This window comes from Leptonotus elevatus, chromosome 18 (assembly GCF_054856555.1).
Source record: "Leptonotus elevatus isolate MCC_2025b chromosome 18, RoL_Lele_1.0, whole genome shotgun sequence".
Lineage (NCBI taxonomy): Eukaryota > Metazoa > Chordata > Actinopteri > Syngnathiformes > Syngnathidae > Leptonotus > Leptonotus elevatus.
The window spans coordinates 8982416-9001221 of record NC_141256.1 but is presented as its reverse complement, the minus strand read 5'-3'; the positions used below and the strand labels follow the sequence as shown (position 1 = coordinate 9001221).

Sequence of the window (18806 nt, the reverse complement as noted above, 5' to 3'; positions counted from 1 at the left end):
TTTGTTGGTTTTCCGTTTGAATGGAAAAAAACTGTATTTCATAGTTAAACATGTTTACATGAGGCACATCAAGCTAGCATAGCATGTTCAACAAGGGCAAACAAATATGCACACTACTACCACTTCACATAAACAGTATATATCATTTAACTCACCTTTTTGGCATTTATACACAATAAAAAAAAAATTAGAGAACACTGGATAGTCAAATTATAGCAACAAAACAGACTATATAGCTTTTATTAGCTGCATTGTTAGCGAAGCTAACAAACTTTGTTCCCTTGCTGAAGGTGCATTCAAGGACTGCCAACAAAATAGTACATATCAAACACAGGTTAAGTTTACTTTCTTCCATCTATTACTCATTTGTTCAGCCTGCCACTATACGTCACTGTTATAGACAAAAGAGAAAAATTACTTTTGTAGTAAACCCCATAATTTTCCAACCAATAAAGCGGAGCTGGATCATTTTCCCACAGCACAGCGGTTGGGAATCATTGCTTAGAAGATTGATCCCACGGTGTAATAGACAACGACGCATTCATTTTGTTTGCTCATAAAGACCGAATTGCTACGATAAAACACTAAAAATGCTACTACTGTACATCAACAGTGACAATCACTTTGTCGGCATGGGAGAAGATTACTTACACTTCCTTGCACTATATAAACACAAATAGTAGCTATTCGGCTAATTGGACAATTTGCTTAATCGCTTCGCAAACGGAACAATTCGAGTCATACTAAAGTAGGGGCGATTAATTAAGCAGAACGCTTTTTACCGAGTCCCCAAAAAGTGTATGCTAGGTTCATTGAAGTCTAAATTGTCAATAAGTGTGAATATGAAAATGTAATCTTCCAAAAAGTTTAACTCACTCCTAATTGTGAGTCTGCCTACTTTCCAATTGAATAGTAAATGAATAGGGACGCGCTATTAGTCTTGTCCCGGCTCATTGCGGCCTTCTATGTGTCAGCATTATTGCTTTAAATGCTGCCTTGGTATACACAGTGCACACCTTAACCAACCACTGGGAGACAATGCGCTGGAAAAGACTGTTCTCACTGTCAAAAAACAGATTAGGCTTTGATTTAATCTTAGTATGCATCATTTCATTACATGTAGAATTGAAGCATCCTTAGAGAGGACAACAAGCAAAATGATTTTTGAATTGTTTGATTACGATTAGTTGGGCGTCTGGAGTGCCTGCCCACCCATCAAGTGTGAAAAGAAAGTACATTGTTTAAAAAAACATGTTGAAGTCATAAGGTAAGCAGAGCTGCATGGTTTTGGATTGATACACAAATTAGCGTCTGATAACAGGAACGAGCACTTCAAAAAATGGACGGATGGTAGATGTTTCTTTTTTTTTTTAATAGAGTGCTTTCAACATAATAGCATAAAGCAGTGGTGTTCAAACTATGGCCTGGGGGTAATTTGCGGCCCACTATCAATTTATTAGCGGCCCGCAGCATAGACTAAAAATAACTTTTGGCCATGCCATTAAAAAAAAATGCACACAAAAAAAAAAGAAATGCTGGACAGCATTAGAAGCTGTTCTTTATGCAAGACAAATACATTTATATATTTATATATATATATATATATTTTTTTTTTTTTTTTTAAGTGGCCCTTGGAGAAAAGCGTTTGGACACACCTGTCTTAAGTGCCTAAAAATTAAAACGTAAACTCAATACTGATCTCAATGTGTGAGCATCTTAACTCCGAGTACATTTGCAAAATGTATGTGTCTTGTCTTGAAGCACATGTGTCAAACTCAAGGCCCGGGGGCCAGATCCGGCCCACCACATCATTTTATGTGGTCCGTGAAAGCAAATCTAGCTTGTCAAATTCCATGAAAAATCTGCACCATAATTTCAAATTGTCGTATGTATCATGTGTTGAGGTATTGCAAAGTAATTTGTGTTATCGAACCCCTTTTTAGAGCGACTTGAACTGTTAACCTTTCATTCCAGCTTCAAAATTTATATTTTCATTTTCATTTGTTGTCGACTGTATACATTTTCCTTCATTTTCAGCATTGTACAAAATGTGGACAACTTGGTAATGAACCTAATCAAATTGGTTTGGCCCCCTATTAAGCACTATTATACTTTATATTGCTGAACAGGAAGTTATTTGTTTCCAGCATGCAATGTGGGTGGGGAGGGGGGGGGGGGGGCAGGGTAGAGGGAGGGGGGGGGTCAATCGGTCAAGTGGAAAAAAGTACTGACTCGGGCATTTTTCCTAGATGTAATAGGAACTGCGGCGAAGCGGAACCAGCAACCCAGTTCGTTCAACATCCATCACTGTTCAGCTCAGCCACGCACCCAAGCAGCAAAAAATAATAATAATAACACCAACAGGAACAATAAGTTGCAAAAAGAAAAGAAAATGTCAAGGGGAGAGATTAACAAGTTTTCCGAGCGGGATGGCAGTGTTGTGTACATGAAGGTCAGTCGGTGTATGTGTGTGGACACGTGGTCACTGGAGAGTTGCTGGATGCTTGTTAGGGAGCTCTTCAGTGCACAAAAAGTGCCAGCTCATTAGGAGGTTGCAGCCTGCGTGGCGTCCATGCTGGCCCATGTACCGGATGGCTGCCTTATCATGAATAAGAAACGTGGGTGGGAGTGTTTGCCCCCCATTAGAAAAACATGTCTTTCAGTCATAGTTTACCGTTTTATATTCGCAAGTCAATATCATGCCGTGTCAGTTTTAGTCAATGAAGGGACGAAAGCTTGACTTGTGTATGAACATTGCCCCCTGGTGGTGATTGCGAATCCTACACGATGGCTGGCAAATGAGCGTTATATAACGCAGTGGTGGGTGCCTTTTAAATGCTGGGGGAGGGGGGGGGGCACAATTTTTCATCAGTGTTACTCGGAGGGGCACTTAAGGGCCTCGCACTTCCTACCAGATATGTAGCAAAAAAAAAAAGCTATTTTAGACAAAATATTTTACAATACTTTCTCAATGCATGTATAAAAGATCCTTTATCCTAAACCAACAACAATATACTGTGAATCCCCCCCTCCCTACCAGTGCAAAGGGATCTCTTGCATTTAAATAACCATTCAATGACGGCACAAAATTCCAGAACAAAAAACAACATTAAGTGCAAGTATTGATTATGTACAAATTTCCCCACAAAAATTAACTAAGAATGTTTATATTATTGAGGTATTATGTTGTCCTCCATATTATTCCCAAATAAAAAATAAAAAAATGCTTTCGGCCTACTCATGTTGTAGAACAGGGCAGTAAGACCCAGTGAAAAGCCATGTCTGCCCTCTAGTGGTAAATGGTGATATTGCAACTTGAAACTACAGTCTGCATAATTCGCATATTTGTTTATTCGCTGTGGTGTTTTTTTTCTTTTCTCTTTACGCATTTAATCCCCTTTTTTTTAATAATAAAGAATTCAACTAGTCATGGTAGGAATCCTTTCATCCATCCTTCGAACTGCTTCTCATTTGGGTACATTTAAATATTCAAATTAACCATCAGTTAGTTACTTCTTGTTAGACACAATATAAGTTTAAACTTTTTTGTATTAATGGCATTTGTTCTGCAAAATGATTTTTGAAAAATCACGTCACACTTTATTTTTAAAGCATATTCAACCCCTCTCATAATCGGTTTTAAAATTTGGTATTGGAACATTTGAAATTGTAGCAAGGAGTAACCTTTTAATTTTGGCAAAGATCTGGACTAAGACATACCCGGCACGTTTTTTTGTTTTTTTTTGACGGTTTCAGCATTTCAAGGTTACAAAGGTGACCGTTTTTTGTTTTATTTTCTAGGAATTGCATCCAAAACTAAAGAAATCGGAAGCTGACCAGCATTTCAAAATTGATTATTCTATATTAATTGCCTGCTAACATACGGCCAAACAAATACACTTCTCCTTGGTTGACAGATTTGCGGCGCATCATTATAAGAACTGCAAATTAAGGGAGGGGGACGAGCCCAATGTGTAACAAAATAGTCCAAAATGAGGGCAAAGGGAACATGAACAATCTCAGATGTTTTCAGTAGATGCAGTGAGAAATTCTTAATATAGACTCAAGTGACAAACGACTTGAATTTTGCCAGTGATGCAAAAACTTGGGAGACAAATGTACAGGAACAATTTTTGCCATTTTATTTTTTTTCTTCACATTATTGCTTTACAGTAAAATGCATTGGTTGGATATGTCCAGTATAGCAAGACAATACATTCATATAAGTTATACAGTATTTTTTTTATAGTAACTAACTTTACATTAAATAGACTTTTTTTTATTATTAATCATTAGTTATTGTTGACAACTCCCACATCACATTGAGCTCACAGTGCATCGGGTCGCATTCAATCAAAGAAATTGTCACCTTTCCAGGGCATTTTATACACCGGACTTCCATCCAGTCTGCATCAAATAATTCTTCTTTCCCTCTTCTTCCTCCAGAAAAAAGAAAAAGATTTGCTGACAAACGCAAGCTCAACAAGTTAAGGAGGACGAAATTTCAACCTGGCAAACCAAGAAAAGGACCGCATAGAGCAGTCTTAAGAAGATAAAGAAAATGACAAAAATGCACATTTGGACTCCAAACGAGTACAGTGCTGCTTCCGGACAACAAGGTGTATCTACAGATGGGCCGCGTGGTCACCTCCATCCAGAAATGAAACGGACGAGCACCCTAAAAGGGAGGGGTCCAACTCTGTCCTCAAGTGCTCTCATCCAGGTCCTCAAAGTGACAAACGTCCCAAAAAAAAAAAAAAACACCATCGATCCGTCGTGTTGCTTCTTTTGGCCCTTTTGCGGAGAAAAAAAAAGGGGACCATAGCATCCATCCTTTGGCTCAGTTCAACAGTGATCACAAAAAAAAAGACAAAAACGCACACCTGTGAGCTCACACATTAAGCACGAGACGGACAACATCATCATGGCGACCTGGCAGGGGCCTTGCGTCACGCACACACAAGTCATGACATTGAGATTGCATATACAAGTGCCTGCCGCCATGTGTGGCACAGGCATATCACCCCCCCCCCACCCCCAATACCAGTTTCTGTCAGAATTCTCTGTAGCTCGGCTCATTGCTCGCAATTTTGCAACAAATTGCAGTATAGCTGCCGATTTACTTTTGTTGTGTGTGTAAAACTGAACCAGGCGGTTGCCATGGAGACAGGATCAAGCAGCCATTACACTGTGCTTGAGGGAGAAGTGGGGTGGGAGGGGTGGGGGGGAGACACTGCATTTAACATCCCAGCATGCACTGCGGACAAGAGGCGGGTGTGCTCGTCATATTCACGCACACACATTTGTATCTCACACACACACACACACACACACGCCAAAGGAAGCACTAGTTGATTGAGAATGAGAGGATGGTTGTTAAAGTGCAGTATCTACATACAACTCACATCAACGCGATCGCAGGCCCCCCCACCAAAGAAATGTCCCTGATCACTGGTGGCTGTGGTTGGCTTGCTCCCCCCGCCCCTACTGGCCAGGAGGTGGCATAGCAGACAGTCCAGCATGTAGAGAGCCGTCAAAATCCAAAAATCTAAAACTTGAGCGTGGTTTTCAAATCTTAATTCCAGAGTGAGTTGCAACATGCTCGCCCTCTCATTCACAAAAGATGGAGGGATTTTTTTTTTCTGAAAAAATAAATAAACACAAAAAAACAAAACAAAACTGTATTCAGTTCACTGTTGTGCAGTCAAACGTTCCATTTGGACTGATGCTTCCGAAACAGTCCTGGAAAAGTTTTTAAGTGAGAAAAGTTTGCAGGTGGTCATCGACGGACAGTTTGTAGTTCCTGGTGTCAAGTTGGTGGAGCTGCCAAGGACAAGACCCTCGTCCAAGGGGGCGCAAAAAACAAAAAAACAAAAAAGTGTGCTTTTCTCTTTGGGTCCTGGAGATCTCCGTAAACCTTGCGAGGATTCCGTCAACATGAAATGGCGACGGCGTGGCGACAGCTAAAGGCATGCTAAGTGGATGGACACAGAAGACGAGTGGACAGCAGTACTGCAGGCAGCGCTCCAAATGAGCATCAAGGACCGGCACCGTGTGAGAGTAAAGACGAGATGCGGAATGGCTCGAGTGCGCCACCTCGTGGACACACCTGGGAATAAACAGACTTAAAAGTGAAGAAAAGCGATAGGTCCAGTTATTGAAAGGAAAAGTGGGACTGTGAGGATTTGGTTTTTTTTTTTGTTTGTTTTTTTTTAGTCCTCAAAGCACATGGGCAGGTTGACAAAAGTGAAGACGTTGTATTCGATCATGACCGAGAAGCAGAGAAAGACGGCGTACAGGACCAGGACGTAAATGCCCAGCTTCAGATCCAAACGCCACTTGTTCAGGTGAATGCCCAGTACCTGTTTGGGGTGCAAAAACAAGACGGTCAGTTGACGAACTGAAAACGAGGCCAATTGCACCGAAATGACCACAGGATAAAAACATTTTGAAAATAACAGCTTTCAAATCATTTTGACAGTAAACTAGCTTTTAACAACTTTTACTGTCTCTGCTGTTGCCATGGTAACCTCGGTGATTCATAATAAGTGAACCAGCCAAGACATCCACTGTAGTTTTTTGTTTTGTTTTGTTTTTAAGATAGTAAAATAAAGAATTGGTGGCGATATTTGGCATTTTGACAAATCTAAAAGCCGATAAAACTGGTAGCTCACCGAGTGGTGAATACTTGCGAACTTAGCGAATTTGGGGTTTTCGTCCGGGTTCGTAAAATGTTGCAAAGATGTTCACATGCAGTTTTTACTTGTCGCAAAGACATTTTCCACCCCCTACGAACATCTTCGGAAACCTTTTATGAACCTCGATGAAAACTCGCACTCTAAACAGATCAATTTAAAACTTTATTTAAAAATGTCACTAAACTTTATAAGAGATTCTGCTGAAACTGGGCTGCGCTTTTTGTTCAAAATTACACACACAAAAAAAAGTGAACGTTTAAAATATTTATTTTTGCTATAATTTTAAAAGAGTGCTGTCTATTCTCTATAGGTTTAAAATGAAAAGAAAAACTTTTACCTTTGAATTATTGCTGTCAAAGTTAAAGCGTTACCCAATTAATTAATCACAAAAAAATGATCGTATTAATCATGTATTATTGCAGATTAATCACACTATTAATTTTGAGCACAGATGATCCTTTATCTTGACAGCGGATGGTTACGTTAAAAAGGTAGCACAGACTGTGTTTGAGAAATAAACATAACTACATACAATCAAGTGAAGCATTTGATAAAAGTTTGCGTATGATATTCAGAATATTAGTTCATGTCAAACGACTGGGGTCTTTTTTTTATTAGACAAGTAATTAACGGATTACAAAAAGGAGGATGAGTGTCATAACATTAAGTGTCGAAAAAATTAACACATAACAAGTGCTCATCAAACTTGCCGGGCAAAAAAAAGCCTTTTTATTGAAGTGATTAATCAAAATCCTTAAATGTGATTAATCTGAATCGTTTGACAGCTCTATTTTTAATGAACATTCTTAATGGCATTTTACAAAGTTTTTTTTATTCTTTGTTTTACTGCAAATAAATATCGGCTCCAAATATCGGTTATCGGCCTCCTTGACTACTAATATCGGTCTATCACTAATCCTAACCAAGCCTTGTTGCGTGAACTCATGAAGACTAAGAGGCAAAACGTCTTCTAGGACAAACAGAGAAGTCCAGTTGCGATCAATTCAATGCCCTGAGAGCCACAAGCGGAGTGCAAGATCACACCAAAAAAAAAAAATAATAATAAAGTATTGCCTACATGGGCACGATCAAGATTTCGATGATCATACGTTGATTGTATTTGAATAGTTTCTCAAATCCAGCTGTCAAAAACGGAGCTTCAAAATTCAAACTCACTGTGAGGGCCACCGATCCCAGCAGAAGCACCACTGAATACACAAGCCCTCGACTGTTGATCATCACCTGCAAAAGACGCAAACGATCGGTTCACTTTGGTGAAGTTGTGTTCGTGAGACACTCGTGGAGCACAAAAAAAACTGACTACAACAAAAAGAAAGCCTCACCTCTGATCCGTAGTCAACGCACATCGTTTGGATGGCCCATGGGACGCCCAGTCCCACCAGGATGTCAAAAACGTTGCTTCCAATAGTGTTGGACACGGCCATGTCTCCCAAGCCTGAAATGCGCAACACAATTTGGACACAAGAACAGATGTGAGCAATGCTTTTCTTTTTCTTTTTTGTCTGCTCGTCAGAATTGTCAAACAGGGAAATGTATCATTAAAGAAGAAGCAGAGGGACGGGACGACCTTGGCGAGCCACGATGAGACTGGCGATGCAGTCGGGGACGCTGGTGCCCGCTGCCAGGAAGGTGATACCCATGATGACGTCAGGGATTCCCAGAGTGTAGCCAATTATAGTCACCTGCAAGAGGGCGGGACTTTCACTAAGACATTCCGAGTCTCCTTTTAAAAAGATTTTCAAACAGTACAGTTCCATACCACTATAACGTATATTTTTTTAAATTTCATGACACCTTGTAGTGAGGTGCCACATGGGCAAAGGATAAATCCAGTTCATTCAAAAAATAACAAAAAATGAGAAAGAAAGAAAATAAAGTTTGGTGTCTAAAAGGACTAGAAAATTAAAGAAAAAAATTCAGCAAAAATAAAATAAAAAAACACTTCAAATAAGCAAAATTATCTGCCAACATAACAAATTAACTCATTCACTGCCATTGACAGCAATAGACGTCAAAAATGAATTTGAACTATTTCTATTAGTTTAGCATTTTTTCCATTTTTGTTAACAAGAGTATGAAAGCCTAGAATTTTTGTTGGTACATTTAGAACATATAAAATTTGTGATTAATCGTGAGTTAACTCGTGAAGTCATGCTATTAATTACAATTACAAATTTTAATCACCTTATTTATTTTTTAAAGAAAAGATTATTAGAAATTAGGGCCGTCAGACAATTACAATTTTTTAATCGTAATTAACTGCATTAGTTAACTCAATTAATCACAAATTTTATACCTGTTATAATACAAAAAAAAAATATTCTAGTTATACATACTCTTGTTAACAAAAAAGAGAAAAATGTTAAACTAATAGAAATATAAAATTTATTTTTGACATCTATAGCCGTCAATGGCAGTGAATGAGTTCAATTTAGAAAATAATACTATGCCCATATCAACCACAGCTGTCTTGAAAATGTTCTTTCTAGACTAAAAACAAGTAATAATGACTTATTTTCAAGCTGTAATATATAGAAGTATTTTCTTAAAATGCATGCGAGTTGGCCATCTTAGTTAAGCAAAGGAATAATATGTCCCATTTGTAATTGTCTTTGATATGACCCAGCCAGGGATTGAACCCACAACCTCCGAGTTTGAGGGGAGACCCTAACATTAGATCACTGAGCGGGTAGTACATTTACTGTCAAAAGAAAAAAATGCGCTTTTTATAAGGGAAAATGCTTACAGTAAAGCGCTATATTGCACTTTTTTTCCATTTATCTTATTACTAGATTCTGCAAAATTCTACTTATGAAACCCGAGTTCAGGGCCGTTGATGTTCGTTAATCATCTTAATGTGGAAAGTGTTTGTTTTAAGCTTCACAGTACTTAAAACTGGCTGTTTACGCTCAATACTTGATCAAAAAGATAAGTAATAAGTATCTTAAAATAAGCAGATTGATCTTGTCTGGCAATTTTATTTCAAGTAAAAATAACTCGTTAAAGCAAAATAAGAAAAGTTAGGTTACATTTAAGAAATTATATTTTAAGATTTCAGTTTTTGCAGATTAATTAATTCTTTGCCATTGACGGTGATACTCAGTGAAAATGGCATCACAGTTGATGCAACTGTGATGCCATCTTCAGTCAATAGCAAGTAGCAAAATGGCCGCCCTGAAATTGATAAAACATCTGGATTTTGCCGCATAACTCTTATTCCAAAAATCTAATATGAACCAGAATGTCATGTGTAGTGAGGTCACATATATTATTGTCACTAAATGTTAACGATTGACTTCCCCTTTAACTCATTCGCTCGCAGCCATTTTCGCCGAAGCAACCCCCTTTGCTCCCGGCTGTTTTACTGGATTTTGACAGATTTTGCAAGGCCTACAGAATATTGTGTTCTATTGCTATAAAAAAACATGGAACCTACCAAAAGAAAGATTAGAGTCTCTTCTTTTATTAGGGAAAAAAAGGATATTTCTACCCGTTTAAGTTTTGCAGCAATTAGCATTGGAATATAGCTAAGTTTCATCATTATTCACAAATCTGTTTAGAACTGTGGGTAAATGAACTTGTTTGCAACATGGGCCTGGTTGATCTCTTATACTCTGCTGCCACCTGCTGGTTGTTGTAATAACTACCATTCTTCAAGCATTCTCTTCATTTCAGAGGCTGCATACTCTAGCATAAAACTTTTTTTTTTTTTACATAAAAACGTATAAATACGTCTTGATACGTTTTGGGGCCAATTCAACTGAACTGGCAGTGAATGCGTCAAGCAGGTGCAGAGCGTCCAAACGTACCATCCAGACCATCAGGTAGGAGAAAACCGCGATCCAGACCGTTGAGAGGATAAAGGAGAGCATGAAGCATCTCTCCCAGCGTGGCTTGCCGCAGTTCGGGACGGTGAGGAACAACACCAGGAGCAGAGGCCATGAGATCAGCCACTTGATTTTGTTGCCACATCCCTCTGTTAGAAACGCAAACGATTCATTTCAGTGCCGTCGCATTCCAATCGATTCCGCATCGTGCCCGCGTCATCCACATACTCGGAATCCCAAACGGGGAGATGCCGCTTTCCTTCTCCTCCTCAGCGGGTTTGTCCTCTGGCACGTTACCGTTCTCCAGGTCCGTCTTGCCGTCAATCACTTGCGTCTCCACGCCGTTGGCCGCCTGGACCAACTTCTGGCGCTTTCAGAAAAGAAACACTCAACCCCGAGAACATGACGCACGCCGCGACGGCAACTCCCATGCGTACCTCTGTGATGATGAGGCGGCTCGCCATGCGCAGGCGGGTCTTGGGTCCGAAGTGGCTGGTGACCATGACGCGCAGGCCCGCTTCGGGGAAGCGGTACTTGGACGGGCTGGCGTTGATGATCTCGTCCACCATCACCACTGAGCCGCGGCTGTACGCCTTGGTGGGCTTCACTGGAGTCGCGTGGTGAAGATGGCAAGTTCAATTGAAGGCAACATGACAATAATATGTTGTACATGCCCACACCAGTCAAAACGCCACATTCTAATGAATTTTTACATTTGTGGAATTTGAATTCAGCGGCAAACATCTAAGTGGGCGGCCATTTTCTCACTTAAACTGACATCACAGCTCACCTGTTCTCTGACTTTAGTCATTGGCAAGCAAGCCGAGTAGTGACTGGTCGTTATCTGGGCCCCGAGTAACTGTGATGTCATTTTCACAAAATGACCGCCCCCTGAAATGTTTATTGTAAGGGCTGACTTCCTCTTTAAAGCCCAAATCATAAATTAACAGTGGTCCCAGGCATGAAAAAAATGTGGTTTATTAGAATGTTTTTCTATAATTTTGTTATAAAAATAAATAATGCTATATATTTTTGTTTAAACACCCTTCTCTTTATGTTAGCATCGCATTATCCATTATTAACACAGTGCTAGTAATTCAGAATGTGATGCTAACATAAATGCTAGTAGCACTTATTGAGGTCCTTTCAGAGGCGGGGTCTGCAAAAATTTCAGCCATTTAGGTCACCTTACATTCAATAGAAATCATGTCATTACTTATTTTCCCTCCATCAACTTTAGATCAAATTTAGATGTATTTATTTTTTCTGAAACCATCACCATGCTTCCATGTGGATGCGGTGTACTTTTGGTCACGTGCTATTTTTGCAACCTTGGTTTTCAGTCCCCCCAAAAAAAATAATAATAATAAAATAACTTTTCCCTATTCACAGCACATGCTATCAAACCTGCATTTTAAAGCCAAATTATAATTAAATTGACGTTTGCGCCAGCTCTCCATGATTAAAAATCACTGTGGTATTGCATCCCGTCGCACATTCACACACAGAGCGCATGACTCCAGAGAATTGAACTCCATTTTACTTCTTTGAATTGCCTCATGCAGCCTTGAGGTTTGCTTGCAGAACAGAATATTAAAACTACGATTGATTTGAAGGCTAATATTTGACATTGATGTCCAGTACATTATGACATCCTTTGACAACCAATAAACGTTTTTTTTTTTTTTTTTCATTCTGCCCCCTTGTTAGTGTAACTTTGATTTATGCATGCAAGAAGACGCATATATTAGGTGTGTAAACAAACATTTCTTAAAATTCATTACCACTTCAGTCGAGAGTGCACGCCAAGAGAGCAGCAGCGGAAAAGTAGTATGCAACACAAACACATTGGCGCACAGCAGCGACAACACTGTTGACAACAAGCGAGAGCGAGTTTAGTAAGGCTAAACAGACAGGCGCTGGGTTAGATCAATCCATCGGTCAGGAATGACACTCATTAGTGAAGAATTAAGAAAAGTGGCTTCAAAAAGGGAGGACAAATGTTACACTTTTTGTTCCAGGGAAGTTGCAGACTAAAGAAAGCAGTCCCATGATGCTGAACTGTATTACACAAAAAGATTGACATACGGGTGAAAATCTCTCAACTCGCACCAGGATGTAGAAAGGACATAACAGGGATTAAAATAACCCATTACAAAGTAAAAAAATGAGGCAAGCAATGTTTTATTATTCACACAAAAATCAACTCACTCAAATTTGTAATATTCTAGGACTGTACTGAGCTATCATGTTTGTCCCGCATATCATTCTAAATTGACAAAATTTTCTTAGGACTATGCTTTTTTTTTTTTAGCATAATGCAAAAAAATTATTTGGGGTCAAGATGTTCCATTTTGAGATCTTTCCAAATACCCTCGCCCTTAAAGGTCTCTTATTTTCCTTTCCCAGCAGCCCAAAAGTTGAAATTGTTAAAGTGTACGAAAATAAGTGATGAATCAACAATGTTGTTGTTTTCGTTGTAACATGCTAGCGCGTTCGGGGGCACTAGCTACTTGGTTTAACTCATTCACTGCCATGAATTCTTTTTTTTTTTTTTAAAGTATAAAAAAATTAGGGGCGACAGGCGATTACCATTTTTAATTGTAATTAATCGCATTGACTTCACTAGTTAACTCACGATTAATCACAAATTATATATCTGTTCTAAATGTACAATTAAAAAAATCCTAGGTTTTCATACTCTTGTTAACAAAAGTGGAAATAAATGTTAAACTAATAGAAATAGTCAAATAATGTTTTTACTTCTATAGCCGTCAATGGCAGTGAATCAGTTAAAAATAACCCGAGATTATTCACAATTGACAAATGCACATAGCCACCAATAAAATCCGACAGTACAGAAGACGCAAGAATGTTTTGAGAGCCATCCTACCTTAGAGCATACGTTTTCAAGTTGTCCGGTGTGGGCAGTATGAGCAAATGTTTGTAATCCAATCGATTCCACGAAACCAAACGTTTCAACGTGTACCGCTGCAAAGAGTGTTGAGCTAAATCTTCTGCATACGTCTTGCTTACACAAGTAACATTAGAGGAAGCTGGGGGTGACATTCGTCAATAACAAAATAACATTTGGCGTAAACTCAATAGAAGCAAAGCTAATTTGCATATTTTCCTCTTTTTTGTGTGTGCCCATATTTGGTCATATTTGGGATTTTTCCAGTTTTTTTTATTTTTGGTTGGGGCTGGGCAACCTGGTATCAGGCCGATAAACCAGTAACTCGGGATGGCGGCCATTATCTGCCGCCCTCTTGTGGCCGTTTTAGAAACAGCAACCAAAGCTTTACATGTCTGACAGACGCTCATTAAGATGCGCAACAGCATTTTTTGATTGGAACATTTCCTGGCCACTTTTATAATTTATTTATTAAAATTAATTTGTGTGTTCTATACAAAATTGCCATTAATTTTGTGCAATTTCAAGGAAAAAAGCTAAATTGGGATATATATATATATATATATATATATATATATATATATATATATATATATATGGGCAATTCACACACAGTATATTAAAAATGGTTAATGTAATACAGTTCATCGGGATCACAGGACTGGAAGTTGGTCAATCTTTGGAGAGAATCAAGCGCTCCCCAGCAGAGAGAAGCGAATCAAGAAGCAATTGGTCAAGCAAGTTGAGCAGAAACAGGAGGAGAGATTAAAAGCCACATGACCTTCAAGGAGGTTAGTCACATTTCCTTCAATGTTCATAGGCCAGACAGGCCGATTCCTGTCCCCCCACCCCCCCCCCCCCAAGCCTGTCTGATTAACCTTACCTGTTCCCAGTAAGGGCACTGACGGGTCGTCATCCCAATAATAAGGCGCATTACCGTCCTCCATCTCGCTGCTGGTCGCCGCGTTACCGTTGGCCACATTTTTCTTGGAGCTGCCCATGAAGAAAGCCTGCATGCTGGAGTTGAATCTGGTGAAGAGACGCACACAAGGAGAGGTCAAGGGAAGTCATTTGCATGGAGGATTTCAACAGAGATGAAAGGCGCGTTTGAAAGATCTTAATGAGCTAAAAAAAAAAAAAAAAAAAAATTCTCATGTTTACTCTGCTAACATCCATAGAATCAGGCGTCCTACTTTCCGCAAAACAAATGCACACAAAGCCTGAAATTGGCTCCGCAGCATTTGGTCAAAATACTTTTTCTCCCAGTATGACAATTCCAAAGCAATGCGAGTGCTATATGATGAGAAGCGCAAGACGACAGCGGTACAAAAGCTGCTCTGTTTGTCCTCTCTGAACGGAACCCGATGTCCTTCCAAAGGTTCGTAAAGCAATGCGGAGCCACTTTGCTCGGGTTACGGAACATGATTTTCTTTCTTTCCTGGAAATGGAATCAAAAGGCTCAGGCTGTGTTTGAATATCATTCTCGATTCGCTGTAAATTGCGCAACATAGATTTGTAAAGCTGTCATTCGTCAAAATGCTGAATATCAGTATTGACAATCTGCTCCAGGGATTACTAGGATGGAGAAAACTTGTATTTTGGATTTAAAGCATGTCTTTCAGGACATCTTTTCTGGAATATTTCTGACGCCTCATAAAACTCAAGTGGCTTTTGTGAAAATAGTTGGGGGAGGGGGCGCCATAATCAACTCCCACACATTGTGTAGCAAGAAGCCCCCCCAAAAAAATTCAAAAAATACAAAAAAATAAAAAATAAAAAAAACCTACAAAGCATTTCAGCGACTTGGCCAAATTTCATCATTGGAAAATTAAGCGCAAATGGTGTGAATTATTCATCTGATAACAACACCCTTAGCACAATTGCACAATGTTAGATTTTTAATTAGTGTGTAGTGTTATAGTGTAGCTTGTTTGTATGTTTATTTAGAAAAGTGCACCTAAAAGAACACATTTCTCTAGTTCAAATTTATTTTTTTTATGAGTCCCCCCACTCCCCCCTCGTTCCGGCTGGAGAGGAAACACCTCAAAGCAACCTCCATTTTTACAGGAACCACATAAAATGGCTAGTGGATGTTTTAGGGAGGGGTGAATGGGGGGGGGGGGGGTGTACCATCAGCATCCCCTCAGCAAGTTGCGTCTTGCCTGCAGAATGAGGAAGAAGAGAGGAGTGATCCGGTTAAGCCGGTGCTCTTTAGGGCTGCGCGGGGAGGAAGATTAAACCCGTGGTGGCTGCTGAGTGCAACACAGATTACCAGCTGCACCCAGACAGACGCACACGCCATGACCATGACATGCTGCTTTGCGGCCATGAGCGAGGACCGCACACACACACACATGGCTCAGGGTTCATGGATAGAGTCTTTATTTTGACATTTGATTAGAGGTGTGAGTGTGTTGGGGGGGGGGGGGGGGGTATCGACTGGAAAGTGGTACCTTGCAGTCAAAGGTTTAAAAATCGTGCCTGAGACGTTGCCAACTGACAAAGCACTTACTTCATGACCAGAATGTATCCCGCATACATGACCACCAGCACTAAACTCTCCCACCTGGAAAAAAGAAGAATCAAGACCAATATAAGGATGGAATATCTTTGAGCTACAACCACTATGGTAACCTAGAGCAAACTATTGTAGGACAAGCAACATCCAACAAATTGTGAAGGAAGGGAAACATTAAAAATTAAAAAAAAAAAACATTATACATGCAAGTATACATATGCATTTACATGCAACTTTAATTACACTGTAAATACATTGTAATTACATTAATTTCTGTTTAGAAGCAGGAGTAGTGCAGTCTGTGAGCACATTACACTTGGGTTATACAGCTGAAATAAAGCAATTGAGGAAAAAAGGGGGTCAATATGCACTTTCATGTATATTTAATTACACTGTAAATACATTGTAATTACATTAATTTCGGTTTAGAAGCAGGAGTAGTGAAGTCTGCGAGAACATTACACTAGGGTTATACAGCTGAAATAAGCTATTATTTGAAGGGGGGAAAGGGGGTCGATATGCCCCTACATGTATATTTACATTGTAATTACATTAATTTCTGATTAGAAGCAGGAGTAGTGCAATCTGCAAGCACATTACACTGGGGTTAGACAGCAGAAATAAGCAATTGAGGAAAAAAGGTGGTCAACATGCATTTACATTTATTTTTAATTACATTATTGTTGTTTAGAAGCAGTCTGCCAGCACTACGTATGCACTGCGGTTGCAAGGCTGAAATAAGCAATAACTGGATTAAAAAAAAAAAAAAGTCTACAGTCCCTATGGTAACTAATGAAATGATTGGTTTTTTTAGAGGAAGGAGTGGGAGTGCAGAAATGCTACCATATCAAATAGCTGTTAGATTTGGCGATAAAAAGACAATCTTTATCAAAAAGAAAAAAGCTCAAGCAATGAATAATTATCAGCTCCCCCCAAAATCATAATTTGAGGTAGCACAAGCTGTAAAGACTGCTGAGGCCCTTTCGTTTCAAGAGTCAGGCTGAAATAAGCAATTAATAGATAATCAATCTGGAGACATTGTGCTAACCTTTATTCTCAAATAAAACATTTTGGGGGAGTTTGGGGGAGGCTGAAATGAGCAATTAATAGATAAAAAAAAAAAAAAGTGAAAATTCACAATAAATATGCACCAATTGGGATTTCATGAAGTTCATTCAAAATCCGGAAAAGTGTATAGACTCACCACACAATCTTCTCGTCATAGATGAACTGCAAGGTGTAAAGAAGTGACCGTTAAAAGCCGCCATGTACGAGATTCCCATCATGCCGAGTCCAACTTACTGCAATGAGAGCGATGACCGACAGCGTGTAATAGAAAGAATCCCGAAAAACCGCCCACCAAGTCAGCATCACCACCTACAGGACACACACACACACACACAACATGTGCACATGTCATCTTTGCCAGCACATTAGCGCTGCTTCCGTTCTGCTGAAATCAACCAGAGTTATTTTTATTCCGTCAAACCTCCTCACGAAAATGACATCACGCACACACCTGCCCGGCAAAGATGCCGCAGACTCCGATGATGCAAAGGATGTTGAAGACGGCCGAGCCCACGATGGTCCCCACCCCCACGTCTCCATGGGTGATGAAGACACCTGCACACGAGGCGGCCAATCAGAACGGCTCGTGACATTCGTGACCATCTGGATGCGTGTGCGTGCGCCTACCGATGACTGAGGCAAAAAGCTCGGGCGCCGAGCTGCCAGCTGCCATGAAGGTGGCGCCGGCAACGTCTTCACTCAGATGTAGTTTCTGCGTGAACGGAGCACATTTGGTCACGTGACAAAAAAAAAAAAAAAAAAAACTGGCTGGAAATAAAACCCAAAACGCGCCCCCAAAAGTACCTCACATATCTTCTCCAGCGACGTCACGAAATACTCGTCACACGTGATGGCGAGGGCCAGGAACATGTAGAGGGTCTGTGGTCATAATGCAAATCATTAGTCATGAGTAATCATTTATTCGCCTTTTCTCTTCATAGCCTTTTATTTTTGCTGCTTCCAGTATATTTGGATGTGGATGCTAGATTATTATTATTTTTTGACCAATCAGATTTCAGTTTCTCTACTCTGCCGTGTTTATGTAATCTTCTCAGGGCCTCCAGAACCAGTAGTGCTTTCTTGAACCAAGTGGTGTCCAAACGATGGCTTGGGGGGGCCATTTGTGGCCCACCTACTGTTTTTTTACATATACTATAAGAATAACATTTGACATGACCCTCAATGCTATAAAAAAAAAAAAAAAAAAGGGGGGGGGGGACGTTGTGTAGAAAAAGTTGGGTCGAAAATAACCCAACTGTGGGTAAAAACTGGACCGATCCTCTACTCGTTGCTCAGTGGAGGTGCATAGGCTATTGTTAGATTAGGCCCTCTTAACTCATTCAAACCCAAAAACTTATCAATATGTTTAATCATTTGTCCTTAACTCCCCCAAAAACGTGTTTAGACGTTTTTTATGGGGGGGGGGGGGGTATATGATGCTTTGATGCTGCTTCTGACATGAAGTTGCTTAAAGCAAAGGTAGTTACTACAAAAACGGCCAGCAGGTGGCAACAGAGTATAAGACATCAGCCAGGGCCATGTTGCAACAAGCTCTTTTTGACAGTGTTTTCAACAGGTTTGTCCATAATGATAAAACTTAACTATATTGTAATGATAATTGAAAAACTGAAACAGACACAAATGTACTTTTTTTTCCTGATGAAAGAAGAGACTCTAATCTTTCTTTTAGTAGGTTCCATGTTTTTATAGCAATAGAACAGAATATTCTGTGGACCTTGCAAAACCCTAACCCCTAAACC

The 18806-nt window shown here is 39.7% G+C and overlaps 2 protein-coding genes across 8 annotated transcripts in view; both read right to left on the bottom strand.

Annotated features, from left to right (window-relative positions):
• Nucleotides 1-294, bottom strand: part of LOC147158491 (uncharacterized) — a 54938-nt gene extending 54644 nt beyond the window's left edge. For 5 of the 6 annotated variants that reach the window (XR_015090925.1, XM_086061522.1, XM_086061523.1 and 2 more), the window contains exon 1: nt 156-288. Coding sequence is in view for 4 of the 6 variants with exons in the window: in XM_086061522.1 (XP_085917648.1) it covers nt 156-166 (11 nt within the window). In the remaining 2 variants the exon portion in view is untranslated. Of the gene's footprint in view, nt 1-155 lie in introns of all 6 variants that reach the window. The other variant, XR_015090926.1, reaches the window with a different exon arrangement.
• A 3825-nt stretch (nt 295-4119) lies between these two features.
• The window catches only part of slc24a4b (solute carrier family 24 member 4b), a 34798-nt gene continuing 20111 nt past the window's right edge, over nt 4120-18806 (bottom strand). The window contains exons 4-17 of one of the 2 annotated variants that reach the window (XM_086061158.1): nt 17851-17925; nt 17674-17758; nt 17498-17601; nt 17281-17355; nt 17183-17208; nt 15973-16026; nt 14398-14489; nt 10984-11153; nt 10775-10916; nt 10529-10695; nt 8287-8401; nt 8042-8154; nt 7875-7940; nt 4120-6362 (exon numbers count right to left, since the gene is read on the bottom strand). In XM_086061158.1, coding sequence (XP_085917284.1) covers nt 6213-6362; nt 7875-7940; nt 8042-8154; nt 8287-8401; nt 10529-10695; nt 10775-10916; nt 10984-11153; nt 14398-14489; nt 15973-16026; nt 17183-17208; nt 17281-17355; nt 17498-17601; nt 17674-17758; nt 17851-17925 — 1434 coding nt within the window. In that variant the 3' untranslated portion in view covers nt 4120-6212. The remainder of the gene's footprint in view (nt 6363-7874; nt 7941-8041; nt 8155-8286; nt 8402-10528; nt 10696-10774; nt 10917-10983; nt 11154-14397; nt 14490-15972; nt 16027-17182; nt 17209-17280; nt 17356-17497; nt 17602-17673; nt 17759-17850; nt 17926-18806) is intronic. The other variant, XM_086061159.1, reaches the window with a different exon arrangement.